Source organism: Echiichthys vipera (genome assembly GCF_963691815.1).
Source record: "Echiichthys vipera genome assembly, chromosome: 5".
Classification (NCBI taxonomy): domain Eukaryota; kingdom Metazoa; phylum Chordata; class Actinopteri; order Perciformes; family Trachinidae; genus Echiichthys; species Echiichthys vipera.
This window is the reverse complement of record NC_139830.1, coordinates 12,141,542-12,169,520: the sequence shown is the minus strand read 5'-3', so window position 1 is coordinate 12,169,520 and position 27,979 is coordinate 12,141,542. Positions and strand designations below refer to the sequence as shown.

The 27,979-nt window shown below is 42.1% G+C and overlaps 1 protein-coding gene across 2 annotated transcripts; it reads left to right on the top strand.

The window, feature by feature from the left end:
• The first annotated feature begins 40 nt into the window (after positions 1–40).
• On the top strand, positions 41–27,447 carry trip12 (thyroid hormone receptor interactor 12). 2 transcript variants are annotated; one of them, XM_083913690.1, is made up of 42 exons: positions 41–109; positions 3,049–3,195; positions 3,601–3,726; positions 3,968–4,755; positions 7,882–7,987; positions 9,904–10,040; positions 10,220–10,303; positions 10,572–10,667; positions 10,763–10,914; positions 11,133–11,168; positions 11,276–11,371; positions 11,462–11,554; positions 11,643–11,804; positions 13,583–13,651; positions 13,776–13,941; positions 14,942–15,059; positions 15,493–15,649; positions 16,075–16,147; positions 16,698–16,926; positions 17,077–17,195; positions 17,513–17,720; positions 18,092–18,192; positions 18,340–18,514; positions 18,630–18,771; positions 18,908–19,099; positions 19,185–19,336; positions 19,461–19,618; positions 19,823–19,896; positions 20,034–20,233; positions 21,170–21,297; positions 21,601–21,752; positions 21,871–22,013; positions 22,133–22,289; positions 22,538–22,636; positions 22,953–23,067; positions 23,328–23,482; positions 23,773–23,937; positions 24,252–24,416; positions 24,514–24,627; positions 24,890–24,984; positions 25,659–25,762; positions 25,969–27,447. In XM_083913690.1, exons 2-42 carry the CDS (start codon positions 3,098–3,100, stop codon positions 26,163–26,165), a joined length of 6,096 nt encoding a protein of 2,031 aa, XP_083769816.1. In that variant the 5' UTR covers positions 41–109; positions 3,049–3,097; the 3' UTR covers positions 26,166–27,447. The 2 variants fall into 2 exon arrangements, with proteins under 2 accessions (XP_083769816.1, XP_083769815.1); XM_083913689.1 differs by having other exon boundaries at positions 15,994–16,147.
• Positions 27,448–27,979: the final 532 nt, after the last annotated feature.

Genomic DNA, 27,979 nt, shown 5'->3' with positions numbered 1-27,979 from the left:
GTATATTGCAGTTGTAGCTCCCCTCAGCTGATGTGAAACCAGCAGGGGTAGAGAGAGAAAAGAGGAGCTGGTGCACTGTCTGTTACAACTACAACACTGGAACAAATAGGTAACAACATTATACAAAAAGATAGACATTTTTTTCAGTGACATCTCAGCCAAACAACAAGTATCGTTGGACCTTTCAAGATTATATTCAGTATCGAAAAATACATCGGATAAATTAAGAGTCAGTGTTGCGAAAATACCTCGATTCCTGCTTTCCTGTTTTTTTGTGTCTAAAAAGGTATCAAGAGGCCATTTCTTTTTTGCTAGGCTAGCGTAAACCGTGCTATCTGCTAACTTGTTCATATAATAACTTAACAAAACTGTTTCCCAGTTTGCTGACTCCGTGAGATGTAACGAAGCTGTAAATTGTTTGTCAAAAAAAATCCCATTACCGTCAGGTTGTCGAGCTGGCAAAAGCGTTATCCAGCGACAACAGGGCTCGCTAATATTAATTAGCTCGCATGCTAAGGTTAGCTGCTAATAGCTGTAACGCTCGTTTGATTTGACAACGCTTAACGTCATCTACGTGACTGCCCTGCAGTTGATAACTCGGTATTGTTAAGGTCAGTGATTTATTGTATTTTGTTGTCGACATAAACTACAGCTTAACTAACACCAACTGGTAACAACAGCATACCATTATGTAGCTAAACGGCCAAGTGTTTATTTGTGTCATTGATGAAACATCCACTGTCCTATTTGGCTGAGTTAGCATTAGCATGCTAACAATTAGCATTTGTTATTCTTGTTAAAATACTGAGCTAAATAGGCTGCTGACGTTATTTGGTTACCCTTAAACCTGAAATATGAAGTATATATAACGTTACTTTGTTGACACGTTGCTTGATGGTGGTAACATTATTAGACATCTTGTTTTCTGTCTGGCTAACTTGGCTAACAAAACGCTAGCCACATTGGCCTTAAGTCAGCTTAGAAAACATCAACTTAGTGATTCCCTTAGCTAGCGGTTAGTTAGCTAATACTTGTTTACTCAACATTTGCGTTGACTGTTGCTAAGAGCGTTATTTGGATCTGTTACATTTCGACTTTGACAGTTGTGTATTTTTGATTTGTTCATCAAACAGTTATGGAAGGTGAGCTATCTTTGCGTGTTAGACATGTATGTGTTTTTTCTTTAAACTTGAGCGTCAGGCACAGACCAAGTATGTCATCATGGCAGCCTCAATACCAAGTTAGCTCACGCTAAAACCTAGGTAGCCTGCTGCTAAGCTAACGTTATATTACATTAAACCACTTGTGAAAGACGGTCCAACTGCCGATGCTGCCATTTTCGACGTGTAATAGCTGATATTGGTGTGAACTTAATCGTTATTTGCCACTCAAGAGGGCTCGTGTTGGCCCTTCAGTAAAAATAAATCGCCGTTTCATAGCACAACAAGATGCAAACAAGGTAACTGTGCGACAGTGCGTTTACTCAGGGAGCTAAAGAGGTTGACACACCGGTACGCCAACTACGCATTTCCATGTAACCATTGCTACGATAGCAGACGTAACTTTAACGAACGAGTCTCCGGTATGTAATTACTATCCTTTTAAGGGTTTTCTTCCTGTGATATTCGATATACAGCGGTTATTAGCTTCGCTTTTGTGATGTTGTGGAGTTGTTTTTATACAGATACGTATCTTACTGTCAAAATGTATGGTACTGGCTAGGATATGCTAACGTTAGTCGGTGGTGGTAGGGAACTACGTCAGAAATACAGGCCTCTCTAAAATCATGGGTATAAAAATGTGAACACTGACGTACTTGTTTTAATGTTGTAGTATAAGAAATTTAGTGCCGGCGAATGTTTCAAGCGGCCGATCATCTCATGTGCTAAACTAATCACATTATACGCGAGTGTGGTGCACCAGTTGTCAGAATGGACGAATAAACAAAGACTAGGATGTACTGTCAGTGCAGGCCTAAAATGGCCCTATGAGCTTGCCAAATGTGGCGTATTTTTATTATTAGTGATATCATGATAAAACAACAAAAACTAAATCGGTTGATTCATAATCTTTATTTTCTAAATGGCAAAAAAAGTGTGTGTGTGTGTGTGTGTGTGTGTGTGTGTGTGTGTGTGTGTGTGTGTGTGTGTGTGTGTGTGTGTGTGTGTGTGTGTGTGTGTGTGTGTGTGTGTGTGTGTGTGTGTGTGTGTGTGTGTGTGTGTGTGTGTGTGTGTGTGTGTGTGTGTGTGTGTGTGTGTGTGTGTGTGTGTGTGTTCTCTCAATCCATCCTTTTATCATTCATGACTGAAATTATTACTACAACTTACCCCAACACCAAACTCTGTTGGTCAGGTAAATATATTTTATTGCCATTAAAAAAAAAAAAAAAATCAGTTACTGTTAATATTCTTTAAAATGTTTTTGTGTGGTACATTTGGCTTACAGTTTGCCCAATGTTAGGTTTATTTCTGTCTGTGACCATTCTAATTATTACTAGAATAAATTGAGGGTTGTATTAATAATGTAAAGTGATATTCTTCTTCTTATTATTGGGTTAATTAATGCCAGTTGTCCCTCCTGTTAATGGGCCAAACACACAAACTTGTTTTTTAAGGATGATGAAATATTTTTCATTATACAAATCTACTGTACATATAGTTTATACAATTATCTGTAATCCCCTCAGTTTTTATTGTATGTGAATTGTTTAGTTCCTAGGTCATGATCTTTCTGGTAGCCTGTTTTGCCCCTACACGATAGGTAGTGTCAGTAATGGGATTTGTCTGCTGTTTTCTGGTGTGAGTTTGTATCTTCCTGTGATATACAATCTTAGGAACTTGGTGAGACAGTCGTTCCCTGATCATTTCAAATGAGCTAGAGATGTGATCTTGAGATTAATGATGCAAATGCTCCATCTGCATTCACATTAAGTAAAGTAACCATTTTAAACCATGCACTAGACAACCTAGTGGTAGTTGAAAAGTATAAATACAAGTCATTGCATTTTGTCAGTATTCTTACAAGGTTTCTTTCTCTCTTTTATTGCAGTGAATGGTAGTGTCTAGAAAGGGTATGTCCCTTCAGGAGAGAGGTGCCAATGTCCAACCGGCCTAATTCCAATCCAGGGGGGTCACTGCGCCGTTCACAGAGGAACACTGCTGCGGCCCAGCCACAAGACCACACAGTCGCAGGAAGGTGAGTCTACCATCTCACTTAATTTCCCAGTTTAAATTAAAATCTCAATCCATTAAGAGGTAGTTATCATGGTTTGTGGGGAAAATTAGTTGGGTTCCTTTAAGAATAGAGACTCAATTGGGGGGGGGGTTTAGAAGATATTTGTACTTAGTTAAGGGATTATGTCTGCAGTTAATTGGAATGTTAACTTGATGCTAAATTGTTATATTGGCCTCTTTGATCAAAGGAGCTTATCTTGTGTTCTTTGATCATTGTCATTTGCTGATTAACTCTGTTATAGCAGTTTTTCTTGCTACTCCAGAGGTGTCAATGACAGTCAGTCAAAAATGATTGAGGGATTGATCTTTTTTTTATGTGGCTTGATTACATGTACCCAAACTTGCTCTTTAATTTTCAACCTTACAGGTTGCAGTCAGAGCAGGTAAAACATAAAGCAAATTCCCCACCTGAAAGTAGAAGACTTAATTCTAAGGCTTCCAAAGCCACAGCCAGCTCAGCCACTGGCCAGTCCAGAGGGCACAGCTCAAGAAGGTACCCTTCCTCTCTACTTGGTGCTTATTGTGTGTGCATGTGTGTATGTAGGGTTTGTACTATCCAATAGTGTCATACTAAGTAAAATTCACAATAAAAAGAACGTAACAGTATTGCACACCTTTTGAGTTTTGTTCTAAATATGAATGAGTACAATTAATGTTGCATTACAGTTACACATTTTTACAGTTTGAGGGGCTTCATAAGATTGTGTTTTGTTGTCCCTCTTGCTCCTTGGCAGAAGCGGTCTTACTTTGTCCGTGGCTTCATTTGTGTTGCAAGACGAGCCTGAGGCTGCAGGGACATCTGAACAAGAGCGATCAGGCCACCAGTCAAAGAGTGAAGGCACTCGAGGGCTGAAGCGAAGCGAAGCTCCTGACCTAATTAGTACCTTTGGACCGACCCCTGCCAAGAAGCCCAAATCGCTCCCACCACCCAGAGACAATACCTCAGAGACCAAGAAAAGCCCAGCTAAGTCCAAGAAGAGATCACTTGCTACAGAACCACCTGCATCGTCAGGTCGAGGCCAGAGCAAGAAGAGCGGGGCCGCTGGGGCCTCACCAATCCAGAAACGGAAGAAAGCGGACTCCCTACCCGGTCTAAGTAGCACCGCTGGGTCCCTCCCCAATCGTACCGAGGGCAGAACTGCAAAACCCACCAAGCTGGCGTCTAAATCAGCCGCCTCAGCCAAAGCTGGGTGTAGCAACGTGACAGACTCCTCGTCCTCTGCTTCCACCTCTTCCTCTTCCTCCACCACAGGCACCAACAGCGGCACTACGCAGGGTGCTCGAGTCAAACAGGGAAAAGATCAGACCAAGGCACGGCGCTCTCGCTCAGCCTCAAGCCCCTCCCCACGCCGTAGTACCCGCGACAAGGAGCAGGCCAAAACCGCCAGCTCTTCAAAGTTTGAGTGGGCAGCACGCTTCAACCCCAAAGTCAACCTGCCAAAACCCAAACTGTCCTTGCCCGGATCCTCCAAAACTGAGACTTCCAAACCTGGGCCATCTGGATTGCAAGCTAAACTAGCAAGTGAGTCACATCAGCTGTGTATGGATACTCTCTGTTCGTAATAGAAATGCTAACTTTAATCCACAGTCTGAGATAATCTGTCTTTTACGGCGTATGATGAGAGTAGTATCTGCAAGCATTTTTGGGGGGGGTTTAAACAGGTTTCTGATTGGTTTGTAGAGGGTCAACACATTATTCTCATGTGCTTCGATGGTCTTTACACCTCTCAGATTAAATGTCACAGCCGGTGATCTAAGCAGCATCACAGCATCATTGACAAAGGCTCACTCTTTTAGGTGTAACTACTGCCCAGTTGAGACACCTTCCAGCACACAACTGCCACAGACGTAATCCAGATAACCGCTCAACTGCAGTGTAGTTTTTACATCTTATTAGCATCCTTAAACCTTACTGTTCAAAGTGCTTTACAACTTGCCTCCCATTCAACCATTCACACACACACATTCATACATTAGTGGAACCCGCTTGGGGTTCAGTTTCTTGCTCAATGATACTTTGACATGCAGACAGGAGGAGCAAACCATCTGATTAAAGGCCAACACGCTCTACCTTCTGAGCCTCAGCACACTTAAATTTCGGACACTCAAATAAAATGGCGGACTGAAGCTATAGTTCACTATATAGTAAATGGGGAATGATTTTGGATGCAGCCAAAGTCTTTTATCCAGACATCTGTGTAGCTTATGATGTACAGGCATTGTATAAAAATACAGTAATTGACATACTGCATAAAATAAAGAGTATTTGTGTGTGTTGACTAGCATATCTCGTTTTCATGAGTGACTGTGGGCTTCACTGAGATGGTGAGCTGGCTCAGATTTCAGACTTAAGTACCATTAGCCTGAAACTGGAGAATGGCTAAATTCATAAATACTGCTGGTCGCTGAATTGTCAGTGTGGAGCAAATGTATTATTTTTCAGCTAGAGTAGACCAATTCAGAAATACTTTTTAGTAAAATGTTTTTATCTTTGCATTTTGTTTCTTTTGATGCTTTCAAGTGTTGAGGTAGCATTTTGATCTAATATGTATTCTGGCTTTGTGGGATTATGCTAGTAGCTAGGTTGGTAGGTTAGCAGTCTATGCAGTTTTTAGTATCTACTTTTTCAACAACTGCGACAGTGTGACAGCTGAGGCTTGGTACCAATTAAGAGCAGATTAATACAGGTTTTTTTTATTAAGTTATTAATGCAGAGATTAGGGAATCTTACCTTTTTTCCAGTAGTCTCAGTTGGCCAGACTGTCATGTCAATAGTGTCTCCGAGGGCTTTTTCACACCTGACTTGTTTAGTTTGGTTGAATCAACCCCTGTCGCGTTTACCCCATTGGTGCGCATCCTTTGGGCAGGTGTGAATGCAACAATCGCAATCTGGTGCGGACCAAAACAACTCAACTGGTTACAAGCTAACTCTGGTATGCTTTGGTACTTTTTGTTTGTGGTGAGAACGTGATCTGACCCAACTACCAGATGTACTGCGCAAATCAGCTGCCGATAAAATTGGAGACGGACACAGACAGAGAGGCAAGAGGGAAGTCTCTGTGAGCAGAGAAGACATAGTAATGTTTGACCCTGGAGAGATGTCTATCAACTCATACGAACTGACGAAGTGTGAAAACACCTTGAATTACCATATTAACATATGAATTAGTCAAGCTCTAGTACCAGTACCAAGGTTAATTTGTAGGATACCATACATGGCTCTGTAAAAACATACAAAAAAATATATATATATGACAAAAATGCATCAGCAACACAAAATGCCATACAAGAACTTTAAATAAAACCTATATCTAGTACTGCATTCAGTAATTTCCCTCGGGATGAATAAAACTTCTTGAATCTGTAGACAATCAACTTAAAACGGATTTCAGTAAGGCGATATCTGACCAAAAAAAACATAACTAACTTTTGGTACCTGATATTTAGTCACTACTTAAGAAGTATTGAGGTTTGATACCCACCCCTAATGAGTAGTGGAAATTTGCTGCACAGTTAAGATCAGTCAGATACATAGAGAGATTACAGTAGGAATGTGGTGTGTATGGTGAAGTGAGTGTAAGCCATCTAGGTCAGTGTCTGGTCAGGCTGTTTTAGGTGGGTGAACGGATAGAAACTGAGGTAGGCACTGTGCCATGGGCCAATGGCCCAAATGGAGAGACCCCTCCTAAGTTGGCTTAGCTTGTTGGCCTGCCAGCTGACTAGGGGTATGTTTGAGGGCAGGGACGGATTCATAAGCTGCTTCTGTCAAGAGGAAAGAACTTCATCTGTCTCTCCATATTTTCATATGTCAGCCTTTAACATCTTTTAAGATGCATAGATTTTGACTTATTTCAGATGCAATGGTGAGTAGCCCTATACAATGCAGTCTGCTTGTGTTCCAGTGATTCTGTGTGGTTTTACATTGTATCACATCTTTTTGATTATGTTGAATTAGTATTGTTACTGCCACCTAAACGATAGGAAAATATATGTGGTTGCATTGAGTTGATAGTTTTAGATTTATTAAGAATCCCAGGGGAATTTGTGATTTGTGTGAGGAATTGTTTTATTGTTTTAGTATTATTCAAAAGTAAGATCAAATTAAGTAGAACAAAATGAAATTATAGTTCTTATATCTTTAACTAATTTGGTCTAAACTTTCGCAATGTTTATTTTTGTACTACAGAATTATGAGTCACAGATCCAGCATGAAGGTTGTCCTGTCATAGGGCCATGGGTTTGGTTACTATTAATACCCATCTAGTCAGTGGTAGAGGTCTCTAAACGGGCAACACTACAGCTTTTACTACATTAAGAAGTAACACTAATCTCATCGGTCTTTGCTCAGTTTCACAGACGAGAGCAATTATCATAAGGAAGGATGTTTTCTATTGTGGTACCATGGCCAACATAAGATTCTTTAATGCTATTGTGTTGGTTAATTCAACCGGAGTATTCTCTGAAACTTGTTGTGGATGCCTGTGGTGGTTATTGTATCTAAATGACAAATGTTTCATATTATCTGTCCTATAAACCACACATATCACACTGATTTTGATTTACATTGTTGAATATTTATCAAAAGAATTGGATATCAGTGTTGCTGCATAGTCCAAAGGTGAGTCATAAATTGCTTTTTTCATCATAGGTTTGAGAAAATCCACTAAGAAGCGCAGCGAGTCTCCTCCAGCAGAGCTCCCCAGCTTTCGGCGGAGCACACGCCAGAAGACCACGGGCTCCTGTGCCAGCACCAGGTACATGTCGCTGTGATGACTCAATGTAGACTAGTGTAAATATTGATGCCTAAAAGAAAGCAAAAAACTCTGTAAAATTCAGTATTCAGCAGCTCCACAAACTTTAGCATTCCAAAATGACCATGAACACACTGAACATTATAACCTTGATGAAAGTTGGATATATTAACGCGTATTGTATTAGGACTGTTTTAGTTTTAGCTAGGTTTACCTAGCTAACATCAAACTCCTGGGGAGAGCACCCAGCTGTCATGATCGTTGTATGTAAAGTAGAATCCTTAATTGAACATACACTCACCAGCCACTTTATTGGCTACATCTTGCTAGTGCAGGGTTTGAGCACCTTTTGCCTTCAGAACTGCTTTAATCCTCCGTGGCATAGATTCAACAAGGTACTGGAAACATTCCTCAGAGAGTTTGGTCCATAATCCATGATCCAGGCATCCATGATGCGAATCTCCCGTTCCACCATCCCAAAGGTGCTCTGTTGAGATCTGGTGACTATGGAGGCCATTTGAGTACAGTGAACTTATTGTCATGTTCAAGAAACCAGTTGAGATTATTTGCGCTTTATGACATGGCGCGTTATCCTGCTGGAAGTAACCATCAGAAGATGGGCACGCTGTGGTCATAAAGGGATGGACATGGTCAGAAAAAATACTCAGGTAGGCTGTGGTGTTGACACGATTCTCAATTGGTAATAATGGGCCCAAAGTGTGCCAAGAAAATATCCCCCACACCATTATACCACCACCACCAGCCTGAACTGTTTATACAAGGCAGGATGGATCCATGCTTTCATGTTGTTGATGCCAAATTCTGAGACTCATCAGACCAGGCAACGTTTTTCCGATCTTCTATTGGTGAGCCTGTGCAAATTGTAGCCTCAGTTTCCTCTTCTTAGCTGACAGGTGTGGTCTTCTGCTGCTGTAGCCCATCCGCCTCAAGGTTCGACGTGTTGTGTGTTCAGAGATGCTCTTCTGCATACCTTGGTTGTAACGAGTGGTAATTTGAGTTGCTGTTTGCTTTCTATCAGCTCGAACCAGTCTGGCCATTCTCCTCTGACCCATTGTCTGTAAACCCTAGAGATGATTGTGCCTGAAAATCCCAGTAGATCAGCAATTTTTGAAATACTCACACCAGCCCGTCTGGCACCAACAACCATGCCACGTTCAAAGTCACTTAAATCACCTTTCTTCCCCATTCTGATGCTCTGTTTGAACTGCAGCAGATCGTCTTGACCATGTTTACATGCCTAAATGCATTGAGTTGCTGCTATGCGATTGGCTAATTAGAAATTAGAAAATTAGAAAAACAACAAGCAGTTGGACAGGTGCACCCAATAAAGTGAGGGTATCTTCTTTATGGAGATGCACTAGACTATAAATGGGCTTTTCAGGCTTAACCGTAAAACCTGGATTTTGTATTTACTGTTTTGATTCCTTATTCACCCTTCTGTATGACCAAATTTACGATAGTTATCATTGATACCTAGCATAAAAATAGATATATAAAAAGGGAACCATGGCTTTGTACGGTACGATGATGGACCGGGAACAGGAATCTGTTGCACCTCTGAGCTAGCAGTGGAGATATTCACAGAGCAACAGCAGCGGCAAACGACATCTGTGTGAACGAGACAGCTGACAGGACAGAACGACACACCGTAACGTTGTGCAAGTCAGGTCAAGATTGAGTGGTTGATTAACCGTTGCTTCTGAAATCCCAGTTGCTATGTGAAATCACGTACTGGGGCGGCATTATATCCCCATAGCTTCGTCTAACAAAGCCGATTTTATGGTGTAACTTTATTGTAACGCTGTTTGCTTTGTGTGGAATGGGCTATAGAATGCATTATACTTTGTGATTAGTCTGCTGGCACTCATACTGACAATCTGTTTTTACTCCTATCACAGTCGGCGGGGCTCAGGCCTGGGCAAGCGCGGGGCAGCCGACGCTCGCCGACAGGAGAAAATGGCCGACTCGGACAACAACCAGGATGGGGCCAACTCATCAGCAGCTCGCACTGATGAGGCATCACAAGGGGCTTCAGGTACCTGGCGTGCTACTTTTATATGCTTTTAAATCTATGGATGATCAAGAATTTTCTTTACTACATTTGTTTGGGAATTAAACCTTCAGACCCACAAGGGTTTTTAAACGTTCACTTTCTTTCTTTACCGTTTTAGCTTTTACTGTGAATTCTGATTTTAATATTGTTTCTGTGTCCAGCTTCAAGCTCAGTTGCTGGAGCTGTGGGCATGACCACCTCTGGAGAGAGTGAGTCTGATGACTCTGAAATGGGAAGGCTTCAAGGTACATTAATACACCCTGCCAGATTGTCCACTTAATCCCTGCAAAGATTCAGCATTTGTAGACTGTCACGATATTTTAGAGAATAAATAAATGTACACATCCCTGTTTTTTTAATGCTATAGCTTCGAGTATAAAGACTTCACAAACAGTTATCTCAGTTTTACCTTTTGTTTAGTTTAGTTTTACTTTTTCTATAATTAAATAGTTTTGTATATTTTGTATAGTTTTATATATTACTCTGTAAACCTTGCTGTTTTTATCCATATAGCCCTACTGGAGGCCAGGGGTCTCCCCCCACATCTTTTTGGGCCACTTGGACCCCGCATGTCACAGCTGTTTCACAGAACCATTGGCAGTGGCGCGAGTGAGTACAACCATCTTACGCTTACATCACTGTTCTTCTTTTTTTTTTTCTAAGCTTTAAATAATGTTTGAAAAATTCTGCCTGTCTATTTCCAGGCTCCAAGGCTCAGCAGCTACTACAGGGCCTGCAGGCCACAGGTGACGAGTCTCAGCAGCTCCAAGCTGCAATTGAGATGTGCCAGCTGCTGGTGATGGGCAATGAGGAAACCCTTGGTGGATTCCCGGTCAAGAGTGTGGTGCCCGCTTTGGTTAGTCTTATTTTGTTTGGTCATTAACCTCTCCAGTGTGCTTGACTGTTGTGTATGTTTTATGCCTTGCCTACACATTAATTTGCTGAGTATGCATATATTGTTTTGTGCAACATGAAAATCAAATCAAATTTATAGAGAATGAAAATTATTTTTGCTGAACATTGTGATCTTTGACTACCACCATTCTGATTTCATATGAATACTTTCTTTCCCAGATTACACTGTTACAAATGGAGCATAACTTTGATATTGTGAGTATGATGAACTTTTATTTCTGTAAATGTAGTTGTCTTTAGTTTGAGTCATTCATTTTTGTAATGCCACTGCTTTTTTTCATGCCTTTGATCCATGCACACAGATGAATCATGCCTCCCGTGCACTCACATATATGATGGAGGCACTCCCTCGATCCTCTGCTGTGGTGGTCGATGCTATTCCTGTCTTCCTGGAGAAGGTGTGTACTCTATCTGTCCTTAATCTCTTCTTCATTCTCTGTGGTGGCTTTTTGATATGCTTATCTATTGTTTCACTTTCTTGTCTGCAGCTTCAGGTGATCCAGTTCATTGACGTAGCAGAGCAGGCCCTGACTGCACTGGAGATGTTGTCAAGGCGACACAGCAAAGCCATTTTGCAGGCTGTAGGTGTATTTTCTTTTTCTTAAATCGTCCCGTCTCTATTAGCTACAATTATACATAACAATAATGTTATCATTTTATCCCTCACAGGGTGGGCTCGCTGACTGCCTCCTCTACCTAGAGTTCTTCAGCATCAATGCTCAGAGGAATGCCTTGGCCATTGCAGCCAACTGCTGTCAGAGCATTACTCCAGATGAATTTCACTTTGTTGCTGATTCTCTGCCACTCCTGACTCAGAGACTCACACACCAGGTGCGTTACTCCCGTCACATTTACGGCCAGGCAAATTCCTCCTTTCCCAAAATACGGCTTTCTGGGATAGACGTGACGTGAAACATAAAGTTCAGGCTTACAGAGACGTACAACACAATCTGCCGGAAGAAGTTAGCCCTGTGGTCGAAAGTTAGCACTTTCTCTCCTGTGATGGTCAGGATCTCACAGATTTCACAGGCTTTCCAGTTGCTCATCATGACGGGCGATATTTAGATGTCTCTCGTTTCTGTGATCAGCCGTTTCCTGCTTTTTAAACTCCCGGCTGTGGGTTGCACGGCAGTTCTCGTCATCGACACCTCCGCCCAAGTCACGTCTGTGCTGCCAAGCCACAGCAACTCTATTTACATGGAAATAGACCTGTTACATTAAGATGCCAAATCAGGCAATAATCCATGGTGTGTCTGAGGGCCTGTCCACACAAGGACGTGTTTTCCTGTAACCGCACATCTTTAGTCTCGGTGAGGCCGACCATCCACACGCAGCCGGTGTTTTTGGAGCCTGAAAACTGTCTTTTTTGTAACCAGGTACCAGAATGGGAATATTTGAGAACGTATCCCGTGGCGTTGTCGTCTGGACGGCGAGACCGCATACTTTTCCGTCATCTCCCCACCTCGGATCACTAACCCCCGTGATGTCAAATAACAGTGCTGCTGCGTGGAGAGAGACACAGACCCACAGACTGTATATTGAACTATACTATGAGTGACCGCACGTGAATGAATTAGGCCGACCATATATTTCTCCCTTTTCCCTGATGTTCTGAATAAGTCGCTAAATTGGTCACTAGTAGCTTTTTATAAATAATGTTGCCAAGAAGGTCGCAAAAAGTAGCGAGACAGTGCCCACCTGTGAGTGCTTTGGGACAGGGGTGGGGCTCACAGTAGCACCCACCGCTCGATGACGATACAGTGTCTCGTGTATCAGTGTCCGAAACACCACAAAAGTCTCCAATAACACCAGAAACAGTCGACAGATTTCTCTATAGGATGGATGAGGATTTGGGAAGTCGCCAGATTGGGCAAGAAAGTCACCGGTGTTTGTATTATGATTCTATGCAACAGCGGCTCTCCTGTCACTTCTTCTCATCGTTGGTGTATTTCTGTGGCAGTTACAGTTTGGTTGCCAAGTGCCCACTACATTATTTTGGCCCCATTTTTTCGCTCGCTGACCACTTTTGGAGCTCACTGGCTCTGTGATGTGTGAACTTTACAAAGAGCTGAGCGTCTCGCTGGTGCCTCACATCAACAACATTACGAAGCAGGCTAAATATCTGGCGCTGTTGGGGACTCCAAGAGCCAGTGAGAGCGAAAGATATGGGCTGACGTGAAACCAGAGAGAGGGGGTGCCTGCAGTAATAGGAACTTTACTGCCCCAGGGGCCGGCGAAGCAGCAAGGTGAAGCCTAGCTCCTGGCCGGAGAAGAAGCCACCTCTTCTGGCTGCGTTGTCACGGCCCTCGGTGTTTGGTTTCAAACACACCAGGCTTTCAACTGTAAACCCATCTGCTGTGCTACTAGATATCAGAGAAAGTGCTCCAGTTTGGAGACTAGACTCACACAATGGGCATGCCCCCGGCACGTGCATAGCAGTAGTGGTTGCAACAGCCTAATAATGAGTTTTGTAGGCACAAAATAGTAGTTTTGCCATGTAGAGTTCACTATTTCATAACTTCCATATACTGTTTCTTCAAATATTTTTGAATTTCTATCATTGTAACATTTGCTAAACTAATAGCTGTATTCATTAACCTCTCTTTCAGGATAAAAAATCAGTCGAGAGCACTTGCCTCTGTTTCGCCAGACTGGTGGACAACTTTCAACATGAGGAGGTTTGTACCTCAACTGTTTTTAAGAATTAACACCATGTTTGCCATTTTTGTGTTTGACATATTGCTATTGTCTTCTCAATTTGATATCCAACTTCCCAGATAATGTGTATCTTTAAATCAACAGAACCTGCTGCAGGAGGTGGCATCACGGGACCTGTTGACCAACATTCAGCAGCTGCTGGTAGTGACCCCACCTGTGCTCAGTTCGGGGATGTTTATCATGGTTGTGCGCATGTTTTCCCTGATGTGCTCTAACTGTCCCTGCCTGGCAGTCCAGCTTATGAAACAGAGTGAGTAACACACACACACACACACACACACACACACACACACACACACCCACCCATAGGTCATAGCCTTGCCACTCACTTATGACCTGCACCCTGTAAATTCTGAAATTGATGTGATGTTTGATCCCAACTAAATTCAGAAAACAACAATTTAAAAGTCGATACAAACCTGTTTTTTCAGCATGCTTTCTATCCATTTATTGCAATTAAATCACAGCAAAAACTGTACCTCAGCATTGGAACCAGCACTCATCTAGGCGTAATGTTACTTCATATAGGCAGTGAAATTCACAGCTGTATGTTTCTCCAGGTGATGTTATTAATTCAGACACAACAACATTTTGTTTACCAATATATATCTGAGACTTCCACTACAGGAACCTGGTCTCACTGATTAAATAAGCTTTGGACACGAACAGCTCTTATCTCCTGTCAATCAACTACCACACTCGGTTGTAACCCCTTGTTGTGTGTTACTGCAACCCAAGCAACACTCGAGCATTACTTTTGGATGTGTCCCATTCTCCCTTAGGGGAAATTAGGCATTACAGAGATGTCAGTGACATTGTCTAATTTGATATAAAGTACACTGATCAGTTGAGCCCTGGTGTGAGCTAAGATTTTACATCTTCACAATTCTAATAAAATGCATTTTGTAGCAATTTCTAGGCAAACGTGTGGACTGATGAGGATCTGTGACAGTACAACATTTAGCTTGTAGCTAGCAAACTACACCCACCCAACTGTGTGTATTTGTGATTTTTGTCTGCAGGTACACATGCTATAGTTGAGACATGCTGTATATTGAGCAGACCTTTGCCTTTGTTTTAACCATCTAGACTAAATCCATTTCTGTTCACATCAACTTGCATCTCATTGACTGCCTCTAAAATGTGTTTTGTATTCATTCTGAACGGACTTTTAGGAGTAGTGAAATTATATAATGTGTTACAACAGGGCAGCTGACAGCAGAAATATTTTTGTTACCTTTTCTAAACAGACATAGCAGAAACTCTGCGTTTCCTCTTGTGTGGTGCGTCAAATGGCAGCTGCCAGGAGCAGATTGAACTGGTACCCCGGAGCCCCCAGGAGCTCTATGAACTGACCTCCCTCATATGGTAACATCTATTTGCCTGACTTCTTTTCTCTATGGTTTGGGTTAAGAACAAACTGGACAATATCCTGAATACGCTGAAAATATTAAGGTTTTTGGGGTTTGGGGGCATAACCCTGTACATTTTGCTGGCTACAGTTAACAGGGTTATTTTTTTTAAAAACTGAGGAAGATAGAAAATTCTAATAGCTGACTTATGAAAAGACTTGGAGATCTACAAAATGTTCCATCATATCAGTGTCAAATTTTTCTCTTACTTCTCTCAGACCTTGAACCACAGTTACAATTGTTTTTCCACAGTAGTCAACTGACAATGATAATTGTGATTTGAGTAAAATTATTTAAAGACCTCTCAAACCCATCTCACTTGATGACAGGTAAACTGAATTTACATCAAACATCTTTTTAGCATTCTCAAACCACTCTTCTTCTTTCAGTGAGCTGATGCCCTGTCTGCCTAGAGAGGGCATCTTTGCAGTTGATGTAATGCTGAAGAAGGGCAGTGCCCAGACGACAGAGGGAGCAATCTGGCAGTGGAGGGATGACCGGGGACTGTGGCATCCTTACAACCGCATTGACAGCCGCATCATTGAGGTATGTATTTATCACCTGCTTTCTGTATCGTTGAAATCTCAAAATGTGTCACTGCTGGAGGTATGCACCAGGATGGGTTATTTCCCAATGCATATAATCAGTGTTAAATTATTAAAACGTATTCAGATCAGTCATTCTGGACCTCTTGTCACACTACAAGATAACCATTTGAAATATGAACAATGGACTTAATCTATTAAAATGTTGCATCACATTACTTGACAACATCCAGTCTATTTACATTGTGTTAGCATCACTCAATACATTTACACACACCAATATGCGGGGCTTATCCATATGAGATACTGATGTTGGGCGTATCTGGTGATTATCTTGCCCTGCAGACAGCACACCAGAACGGGGAGGATGAGATCAGCTTGTCAACCCTGGGCCGTGTGTACACAATTGACTTTAACTCTATGCAGCAGATAAATGAAGACACAGGAACAGCACGTGGTATCCAGAGGAAACCAAATCCTCTTGCCAACCCTAATACAGGTAATGCAGATATTTTCAAATTACAGAGATTTGTGTGAAGATGACAGTGTATTGTATTGTATTTTATCTTAAAACTAATGAGAAACCAGAAGCACTCTGTGGCTGATGCCTTAAATGGTAACTGAATGAGTGGAATGGCAGCTGTAATCGGCTTGGAATCAGTTACCACTCCAACAGTGACCTGGTTCCATGGAAAAAAAAAAAAAAAAATTTTTTAGCTGCAGTATTTTGTTGGTATTTTTACTGCTATATATTTACTAAGTGCAAGTCGATGGACAGTCACCCAGATTCTTGCTAATTTGCCCATTTCTCCCACTTTGATAAGTTGATGTCAGTTTTTTCTGTGTTAAAGCAGAATTACAGCTGATTATATCTAAGATAGAGAAGTCAGCAGCAAGCTGCAGTAGGTTGTATTTCTGTGTCTTTCCAATAGTGTGCATGTGTCTACCTGATGTGTGTAACATGGCTTCTCCAGAATCTGACAGCTGAGCTGTGACAGACGAAGCGTGGCTGAGAAAATAAACCTGACCTTTTTACTGTCTGTCTCCAGGGAGTCACCAGGAGGTTCGTCGAGAAGATGCACGTGCCCAGTTGATGAAGGAGGACCCTGAGCTGGCAAAGTGCTTTATCAAAACTCTGTTTGGGGTCTTGTATGAGGTGTACAGCTCATCGGCCGGCCCTGCTGTCAGACACAAGTGCCTTAGAGCCATCCTCAGGATCATTTACTTTGCTGATGCAGAGCTGCTGAAGGATGTGCTGAGGAATCATTCTGTGTCCAGGTATCAGTGCCCGCGCTGTGGCCTACTTTTTACATTGACATTAAAGCAGGATTGGAAGGTTTCTTTAAAGAAGTTTAATAGCTTATTTTAAAAAGATATAGTAATTCAAAAGCATGATTTGAAAGTAATTTGACCTATCTTTTTTTTCAGTCACATTGCCTCCATGCTATCCAGCCAGGACCTGAAGATTGTAGTGGGTTCTCTGCAAATGGCTGAGATCCTCATGCAGAAGCTGCCTGATGTCTTCAGTGTCTATTTCAGAAGAGAAGGTAAGAAGTGAATAATCATACTTCTTTTTACACCCTCTCACACTCCACTAGAGCGGTTTGTAACGCATATACTGTCCAAGTCTGACAGCCATATTGTCTTTTTTAAGTCGGAACTGAACTGAGCTGTTTGCAGTTAAGCAGCAAGTTTGTGTTCCCCGGTTGCGGCTCTGCCGTATGCTTCTGCCAATATGTCTGTCTTGAGGCGCTGTTGAAGCTGTGTAATTCTTGGCAGAAACTCTAACTGGCAAGACGTTGCTGGGTATTGTGCTATTTTTGAAGGAAATTTCTAATGCCCATCTTTCTCCTTTCTATTCCAGGTGTGATGCACCAAGTTAAGAACCTCTCCGAGTCTGAGAGCTTTCTAGTCACTAGTCCCCCAAAGGCTTGCCCTAGTGGTACTGCCAGTTTGTGCACTACCACCATCAGCACTGCATCTACAACATTGGCTAATAATGCAACTCCTGATCTGGGCTCACCCAGCTTCCAGCACAGCATGGACGACTCACTGGACCTCAGCCCACAGGGGTGAGTATGTGGCCATGTGTGGCTTTGGTTTGGCTGTTTACAGACACATTTTAAAAATATGTTTCTAAAACAGGCCCGGCGCTAGTGTCACACAGGAAATTATCCTCATAAAAACAAATTGCCCTTGCATCCTGTGTTGAATCACCTAAAAACAGCTTATTGTGGGCCTGACAACTAGCTTTACAAATTCTTAGAAACTGATAAATGTTAGCATACACGAATTGCTTAATAAACCACTAACAACTTCTAATTTGATCACTGTATACTGGTGTATGTATGCTTGTCAGTTGTTATTGTAATTGATGGGCAGACATCATTTTCTTTACGCACCCAAGAGCATTATTATAATAATTTTTTTCTCCTCCATCAAGACGGTTAAGTGATGTCCTAAAGAGGAAACGACTACCTAAAAGAGGGCCCAGAAGACCCAAATACTCTCCCCCAAGAGATGACGATAAAGTAGACAATCAGGGTAAGTAGACGCCTTTTGAGACATGAAAAATGCACATGGCCTACTATTTAGATGTACGTTTGTAATTCTACCAGGTTTTGTGGTTGTGGATATAATTTTCCTAACCCATAGATAATTGTCCTCATCTACCTTTTGGGTTCTTTATAGCCAAGAGCCCTACAAGTACTCAGTCACCCAAATCATCCTTCTTGGCCAGTCTTAATCCGAAGACCTGGGGCAAACTGGGTGCCCAGACCAACAATGCTAACTCAGAGCCCTCACGCACAGCAGGGGTGAGTGGCCTCGCAAGGGCACCTCCCAAGGACTCAATTTCAAATAACAGGTACGATGATGAGAGTTAATGATGAACGTCTACTGTCTTTCACCCCTTTACTATCCACATCAGCCCTCTCTTTCTTGTGATTGATGCAAAGTGTTTTTTTGCTATTGGTTTATAGAGACAAAATAAAAGCCTGGATCAAAGAACAGGCAAGTAAGTTTGTGGAGCGCTACTTCAACTCTGAAAATGTGGATGGCAGCAACCCTGCACTGAATGTACTCCAGAGACTTTGCACAGCCACCGAGCAGCTCAGCCTGCAGGTAAAACATCCACCCCCCCATTATTGAACAGCAAGCTTAGCATAACAACATACTGTTGCTTTAAATGTTGTCCTTAAAGTTGAAATTGTTGTAGAAGTTGTTGTGAAGATGATGTGTTCGTGTGCCCGTTTCCCAGGTGGACGGTGGTATGGAGTGTCTGGTGGAGATCTCCAGCATTGTATCAGAGTCTGATGTGTCGTCTTTTGAGATCCAGCACAGTGGGCTGGTGAAACAGCTCCTTGTTTACCTGACCTCCAACACCGACAGGGACTTGCTCAGCCGCGACGTGCGACTTAAGAGGTTCTTCCATGTGTTCGCTGGCTGTCCGGTGAGTGACTAGAACATGTTATATTACCATTGTCAAAGAATGTATGACTTTGGCAGTCTTAATATATTTTTCTTCCTGTAAGCAGGTTCCAGGATTGGAGCCTGTAGGTCGTCTGGACCCAACAGAGAATGGTCCATACCTGGCACTGGTGCACAAAATGAACAGCTGCCTGAGCCAAATGGAGCAGTTCCCCGTCAAAGTACATGATTTCCCCAGTGGCAACGGCAATGGCAGCAGGTCTGTAGCTTTTATTGTTCATGTTTTTATTAACCTAATTTTATATTTAAACGTTTATGATCAGTTATGAAACTGTACGGTTTTATATGTGTTTAAAATTGTGTTTTTAAATGCCTCTTTCCAGGGGCTCTCAGGCACTGAAGTTCTTCAACACACATCAGCTCAAGTGTCAGCTGCAGAGACACCCAGATTGCACTAATGTTAAACAGTGGAAAGGCGGCCCTGTGAAGATAGACCCGCTGGCCCTGGTGCAAGCCATTGAGAGATATCTTGTTGTCAGAGGTGGGGGACTGTCTCAGACTACCATGTGCCTCCTTTAATACAGATGCGGCCACCAGTAGCTTTATTAACAAGGAATTCTCCTATGGCACTTGTTTTTTTCTGACCAAATGACGACTTTTGGCATTTTTAACCGCTTTTAAATCGGGATATGGGATATAGTCTTTCTTTAATTGGTTTGCTAACTTAAAAATCTTGTTTGTACAGGGTACGGCCGAATCAGAGAAGAGGATGAAGACAGTGATGACGATGGTTCAGACGATGAAATCGATGAGTCATTGGTATGTGATATTGTTTGTGCCAAATAAGGCTAGTTCTGAAATCTATACACACTTTATCATCTGTATTGAGAGCTGGATTCTGCCATCACTTCTGTACTATCAACAAAAACCATATATGACATTCATTTGTTACCCAGGCGGCGCAGTTCCTGAACTCTGGCAGTGTGCGTCACAGACTACAGTTCTACATTGGTGACCACCTGTTACCATACAACATGACCGTATACCAGGCCGTACGGCAGTACAGTCTTCAGGCAGAAGAAGAAAGGGAGTCAACAGACGATGAAGCAAACCCACTTGGGCGAGCTGGCATCTGGACCAAAACGCACACGATATGGTAACTGCTATGTTAAGTTTTTTAACTGGTTCTGTATGTTACAAGGCACCAGACTTTTCACTAGGAGCACTGTGGCCCCCAACTGAAAGTTTTAGGGGCACACACGGTAAATCAATTGTAGATTAAGAAATTACAATGTGCTGTTTCAAATTCAGTGTCATATTTTTATTGTGTACTTTTGAAGATGCAACATAGAAGGAAAACCGACAGAGCCATCGCTGTCATTACAGTACAATATATTTAAAAAAAAAACCTACATTCAGATAAGGGGTGTGACGAGACCCTTTGTTCACAAGACGAGACGAGATTTTAAGCACTATTTTAAAATGTCAGTTTTTTCATTACAGGGGGGTTAATTTTAGCAGAGAGATGTGGTGGTACTGCAGGTGTCTTTGCATAGTACTTGTTTTAGCCATGGCCTTAGGCCCTACGGTAAAGTATAACCCCACTAGCCAATTACATTAGTCACACAACATTTTGGTTGCAAAATGCGACCATTTGGTCGCAGTCTGGAGCCCTGTGGTATACTACAGAAGATGTCTTGTGTCTAAAAATTAGTTTGTTCTACATTTTGCAACTTCCTTAACCTCCGCTGCCCCTTCAGGAGCAACATTTTTGGGTGTTTGAATCTCATTAGCCAGACCTTGAAATGTCAGATATGTAAAAGAAAAGCAGTCTCCTCATTTACACTAGCAGTGCCTAGCCATGCAGATTTATTTGCTATGTTTTTAGATATACTCTACAGTGAATTACACACATGTACACACCCATAGTTGAATTGCCTTAGTGCAGTTACTCCATAAAATGTCCAGGTACCCAGAGTCTTGTCACAAAGGTGAAGAATTGAAACGAGGCGTTGTTTATGGTGTAAACACTGATATGTACATGCTCATCAAAGCATACAGAGACAAAATGGCCCGCCTTCTTTCCTGACAGGTATAAGCCTGTGAGAGAGGATGAGGACGGCAGCAAAGACGCTGTGGGTGGAAAGAGGGGCCGAGCCCAGACTGCTCCCACCAAAACCTCACCTCGCAACGCCAAGAAGCAGGATGAGCTGTGGCATGGTGAGAATCTAAAATATCTCATAGCGGAGGATTTCTCAAACGAAGTTCAAGATTGCTAACTAGCTCTGAAACATTACAACTGTTGGTGCTTTACATAAACTGTTTTAATAACTTTATATTTTTAACTGGGGAATTCCTAGTAATGGTTTTGAGTTTGATTTCCGAATCAAAAAGCAGTAGTTCAGTGACCAGGTCAAGTAAACAAGCATGTGATCATTGTTTTAGTCAAACATCATCTATTTCTTCCACGTCTGAATCTGTACAGTCAACTTCATTACTACTGTTTATTCCTGTCACTTCCAGATGGCGTGTGTCCCAGTGTCATTAATCCCTTAGAGACATACCTCACTTCGGAGCCACCAGAGACCATAACCTTTGATGACCCTTCTTTAGAGGTCAACCTGCTGCTGAGGGTCCTGCACTCTATCAGTAGATACTGGTTCTACTTGTATGATGTAAGTCTCCTTCCTAAACAATAACAATGAGATGGCAGTGGCTTGTAGTCAGTTCTTCACAAGTGTGTGTATATTTATAGAAATAAAAGTAACATGAGTGTTTTTGGTTATTTTGCAGAATGCTGCGTGTAAGGAAATCATCCCTACCAGTGAGTTCATAAACAGTAAGCTGACAGCCAAAGCTAACCGTCAGCTACAAGACCCGCTGGTCATCATGACGGGGAACATCCCTACTTGGCTCATTGAGCTTGGAAAGACTTGGTAAATTTTTTAAACTTTAAACCAAAAACGAAGAATTAGAATTTGATATTTCACCTGTATTTGTATGTTAGTTTTTGGCTGATACGACTTGGTTCTCACACATTACTCTCTCTCTACAGTCCTTTCTTCTTTCCCTTCGACACCCGGCAGATGTTATTCTACGTAACTGCCTTTGATCGTGACAGAGCAATGCAACGCCTACTGGACACAAACCCTGAGATCAACCAATCAGATTCTCAGGACAGTAGAGTTGCACCACGTCTTGACAGGAAGAAGGTACATTGTGTTGCCATATTTGACATGTACTTATTCTGTCGCATCTTATGGAATTCCATCACCTGTACACACAGTGTATCTGAATGGAAGTAGAATTATTATAATTGTTGGTAATAGAATAGTTTTTTTCTTTTTGAAATGTTCATATTTTGGTGCAGATTTTTGTTTTTAAGAATAGCTCCATAAGCTTTTTTTCCCCATACCTGGCTTAAACCTCATTTCTCTCCCCTCTTGTCTTGTGTTTTCAGAGGACGATAAACCGTGATGAGCTGCTAAAACAAGCTGAGTCTGTGATGCAGGACCTCGGTAGCTCCAGGGCAATGCTGGAGATCCAGTATGAAAACGAGGTACCTGTAGCGTCTCTAATGGACCTTTTCAAAGATGTAAACATAAACGTTCCAAAACAGTCCGTGTTTATTTCCTGTAGCAGTGTATGTGAATGACATCAGCTGACAGGAAGTTACACAGGCTGCTGCTTAGCAATGGATCCAAACCATGCTGTGCCACTCTTCTCCCCCTCAAAGAAATCTGTGTTGTGCGACCCAACTCTCTGTTCAGCAAATGTGTTGGTCCACCGATTTGCAACAGCTCTTTCACCTAAGAATATAAACTAATTAAATACAAAGATGGTACAGAGGTGATCTAATTTTAATCTTTTTCCAGGTTGGCACAGGTCTTGGCCCCACTCTGGAGTTCTACGCTCTGGTGTCTCAGGAGCTCCAACGGGCTGATCTTGGCCTGTGGAGGGGTGAAGAGGTCACGCTGGCCAATCCTAAAGGTATAAACCCCAGAGACACACACACAGAATATGAGAAGCAGTATTTGATGACTTTTTACAACATGACACTGCCACAGTAAAATTAACTAAAAGTATTATTTTTCCCACACTATTTGGTTAGACATTTTTAATTCAGGGATTACCTCATTGATGGGCCCATGATTAGACAATTTCCACTCTAAATAAGATTGCACTGAATGTTAAAATGAATGCTTGTGTGAAAGTATATGTAGTAATTTTACTTGTCTCTTCCCCAACAGGAAGCCAAGAGGCAACTAAGTACATGTTCAGCTCCAGAGGACTGTTTGCTGTTCCCTTTGGCAGGACAACCAAACCAGCACACATAGCCAAAATCAAAATGAAGTTCCGTTTCTTGGGAAAGCTGATGGCCAAAGCCATTATGGACTTCAGATTGGTAACAACCTTGATTTTTATATTATTTTTTTTTAAAACGTTTTCAAAAGAGCCTTGGCATTTAGGAATTCTCTTCTGCCAGTGGTGAAATATTCTTATTAGACCTGCTGCAGTAATAGCTTTTAGGCATCATCAAGTTGTAAACACATTGTTGATATTTCAAATATTGGTCCTTGACATCTGACACATGCAGCATTAAACATCACATACCTTTTAATGTACATGTGTTGCCAAATGTGTTTTATTTTAACTGACTTTCTGAACCACTTTTCCACCTGCTCCTTTTCCCAGCTGGACCTGCCCCTTGGGCTGCCATTTTATAAGTGGATGCTGCGGCACGAGATGTCTATAAGCTCCCATGACCTGGTGAACATTGACCCCAGTGTGGCGAAGTCCATCCAACACTTGGAGGATATTATCCGCCAGAAAAAGAGGCTGGAACAGGACCGATCACAGGTGAAGCACAGCACAGAGGACTTCTGCTTTAATGCACTCCGACAAAGTCCATCATCAGTCTCCATTGTAGTCCTCTACACATCACAAATTAAAAAGCCACTCAATTCAATGCAATTAAATGTTATTTATAGTGCTAAATCATAACAATATGGTATCTCAAGACATTTACACAATAGAGTAGGTAAAAACCAGAGACCAAACATCTCTGCCATGAGCAGCAACAGCAATCATGTAATGACATAGGGCTTAGTTGTAGCTCAATATATTCCCCTAATACTGTCCCAATGTTTCGCCCTCTGTCTCTTTGTTAACAGACGAGGGAGACCCTACAGCAGGCTCTGGAGAGCCTCAACATGAACGGGTGCTCAGTGGAGGACCTGGGTCTGGACTTCACCCTGCCCGGATTCCCCAACATTGAGCTGAAAAAGGGCGGCAAAGACTTCGCAGTCACAATCTACAACCTGGAGGAGTACCTCAGGGTATGTGAAATTGTTCTCACAGCTCACACTCCGTTTCATACTTTGTTTGTCTTAATATTGTTCTTCTTAAGATTAATCTTTTTCTCCTCCCCCCCAGTTGGTCGTGTACTGGACTCTAAATGAAGGAGTGTCCAGACAGTTTGAGTCATTTAGGGAGGGATTTGAGTCAGTCTTCCCCTTGCACCACCTGCAGTATTTCTATCCAGAGGAGGTAAGCACATTTTATGTTCGTTCCTCCAAGTCCTTCATGGCAATTGACTATATGATGCATGTCAATAAAACATTTACAACTTCATGAAGTTTTGAATAATCACTCTAAATTCAATAGAAATATCTGATTCACAAGTCAGTAGCATTTAACCACCATGTTTTTGCTGGTAAACGAGTAGGCATTTTTTTTAGGGTTGCATCTCCTGCCCCAGCAAAGTCTGATTCTTTGTTTTTTTTCCCTTGTCTCTCTTTTCCTCCCATAGCTTGACCAGTTGCTTTGTGGTAGTAAATCTGAGACGTGGGACGTCAAGACGCTGATGGAGTGCTGTCGACCGGACCATGGCTACACACATGACAGGTGAGACCAAACTCCATTTTATTATGTCTCCGCACCAGTGAAAGTTCCCCTCCGTCCCGTTTTTGTGGACACGCACGATAATCCCTGCAGGGCACAGATTTAACTTTGACGTCAAAGGTCACTGTGACTTTACAAAATGCATTTTTGGCCATAGCTCCAGAACTCCTCCACTGATTTTGACATAACTTCACACAAATATCTAAAAGGACAAAATAATGAAGTGATGACATTTTATACCCAAAGGTTAAATGGCAGCTTCACTGTGACATCATGTTTCTGTCTATTATTCAACAACATAACTCAGGAACCGAGGGGGAGACATTTGGGTGGATACTGAATTGGTGACCGGCACCATCTTGGTAGAACGCTGTAAAATTAGTTACAATCCTATTTACAACAACGGTAGCATCAGCGAACGCCACAGACCAACCGACGGCAGGTTCTTGCCGCACAGCCAGCTTAGGTTTCAGTGAGCTAACCTAGCAAGCAAGCTAATGTTAGCCAGCTAGCTGTAACTTAGCTGAGGTCCATGGACCTGGAGTTGCTTCCTTCGTAATGTTGTGAAATGTTCAGGCTCCCTTTTCTGACTCCCTAATAACACATTATTGGTGTTAGTAAACGTGCGCCTCAAAAAAACGTGTTTGATGTGTATTTTTCCTCTAATGTGTTTGCAGTCGTGCCGTCCGGTTCCTGTTTGAGGTGTTGAGCAGCTTCGATGCCGAGCAGCAGAGACTCTTTCTACAGTTTGTCACAGGAAGCCCCAGACTGCCTGTCGGTGGTGAGTCACCTCACGCACACAAACACAAATGCATCAAAGAAGGTCAAATTGCTAAACAGCCATGTCTAAACACACAATGAGATCCCTGGCTTAATATCATCACGCTTTAGCCAGAATAGATATTTTCTGAGCTTATTTGAATGTATAAAATGTGAAACCGTGTCTATCTGCGCCTGAAACCTTGTGCTGCTCTTGTGTCTCTCTAGGTTTCCGGAGCCTGAACCCCCCTCTGACGATTGTGAGGAAGACATTTGAGTCGACAGAGAACCCGGATGACTTCCTCCCATCAGTTATGACCTGTGTCAACTACCTGAAGCTGCCTGACTACTCCAGCATTGAGATAATGCGAGAGAAACTGTTGATTGCGGCCCGTGAGGGCCAGCAGTCTTTCCACCTTTCCTGATCTCTCCACATCTCACATTCAAATGCCTTCTACAGCGACTGATGAAATCATGACTTCCTTCTTAGTTTTTTTGTAACCACATACATTAAGGCTACATGTACAGCCTTCTTGTTAGAGAAAGCAGCTTGCAGAAAAAAATAAGACTTTAAATATATATTTGCTGCCCCGGTCTCTCAAAAAAAAAAGTTAAAAAAAATGGAAGTGTTCCATGACTCACAGAACTTAAAATATAAAAAAAGAGAGAGTAAAACTTATATCAGTAGTTGAGTAATGTTAAAAAAAAGATGAAAACATCTGGGTGACATTTTAAATTGCATTGCTATGTGATATTTAAAAAAGGGATGTCTCCTCTCCTGAGTGGTGGACAACATCACTGGGTGTCGGGGAGGATGGGGAGGGAGGGTGGGGGACAGGGGGTCCATTGAGCAAGCTAGGTTTACTTTAGCTCCAAAGATCATTTGTACAGACAAATTTGCAGACTTTGCTCATTCTACACATTTGATAGAATAGCTCTTTGTTCTCACGTCTCTTCCCCTCAGTTCGTCTGTTCGCATTTTGTTCTTATTATATTGGCCCCAGTTTGTGTGTTGCATTTTGGTTCGGCTTCCCCCCCTCCGTGTGTCTTTGCTTCAAGTTGTGGAAAACGAGAGTTGCAGTTGGTTGAATGCGGGTAGTGATGATCGCATATTATCTTTTTTTTCTCTCCCCTCTACCCAAGTTGAGATTGTGTTCTGGCCTCCTTTATTATAGAGAGCTTCAGCTCAAATGAAGAGGTGTAACCAATGTGTTGATCAGGTAAATTTTGTCTTTGCTCTTATTTTGATAGAGTTAGTGTCTTTCTGTTGAGCCCTACCTGATGTGTAAGGTTATCTTGGTAGTCCAAGCTCTGAGCAACCCTCAACACATGATGTAGCTGGGCACAAAATTTGGCTGGTCTCATTTTATTGTTTCATGGCCAGATAGCATTTCAAGTTCATTTATGGAATAAAGTTTATATGCAGTTTCACACCCTGTTTGAGGTGAGAATGTCTGCTTTACCTTTTTTTAATTTTAATTTTCTATATTGTCTTTATTTCTTGCTGTAGTTGATTATTATTTTTTTCTTTGCACTGCTGGCTTGGAACAAACCGTGGTGTGCACCTGCAGTCAGTGGCCAGGGGAGGGCGCCACTGTATGTTCTCCTGGCCCAATCGTTCATGTGCTGGTTTCTAAGATCTGCAATAATTTACTGCATCAGGTTCATGTTTTTACCTGAACATAAATAAAGTAACTGTTTGACTCATCCTTGTTCATTTATTTATCCGGCCTTCCATTGCTTTGCCATGTTGCTCTTCCTTTCGTCATAGCTGGTTGATCCCTTTTAGATACTGACCAGTTTACAATGAGCCTGTTGGAGCCATTTTGAGATAAAATAACTGTATAATTCACATTTTTGGGTGCTTGGTTTGCTAGGTGGAGAGATATCTCCACACTGGCCTGGGAACGCCTCAGGATGCCTCAGTCAGAGCTGGTTAATGTGTCCCGGGAAAGGGAAGTTTGGGGTCCCCTGCTAGAGCTGCTGCCCCTGCGACCCGATCCTCGGTAAGAGGTTGAAGATGAGTGTGTGGTTTGCTTAAGATAGGCAAGTAGTTTTACTACAGTGTGCTGAGTTAGAACCTTTTGTGGCTGAAACTGGCCCTGGCTTCTGACTGGTTAAGTGAATCAGTCTACCAGTGCATGTTCTATTTGTAGTTGAAAGACACTAGTTTTTGACCGCCTAAGCTATTTTTGTGTATGTGTTTTGTCGTTATTTTTTTAGTTTATTTAGTATCAGA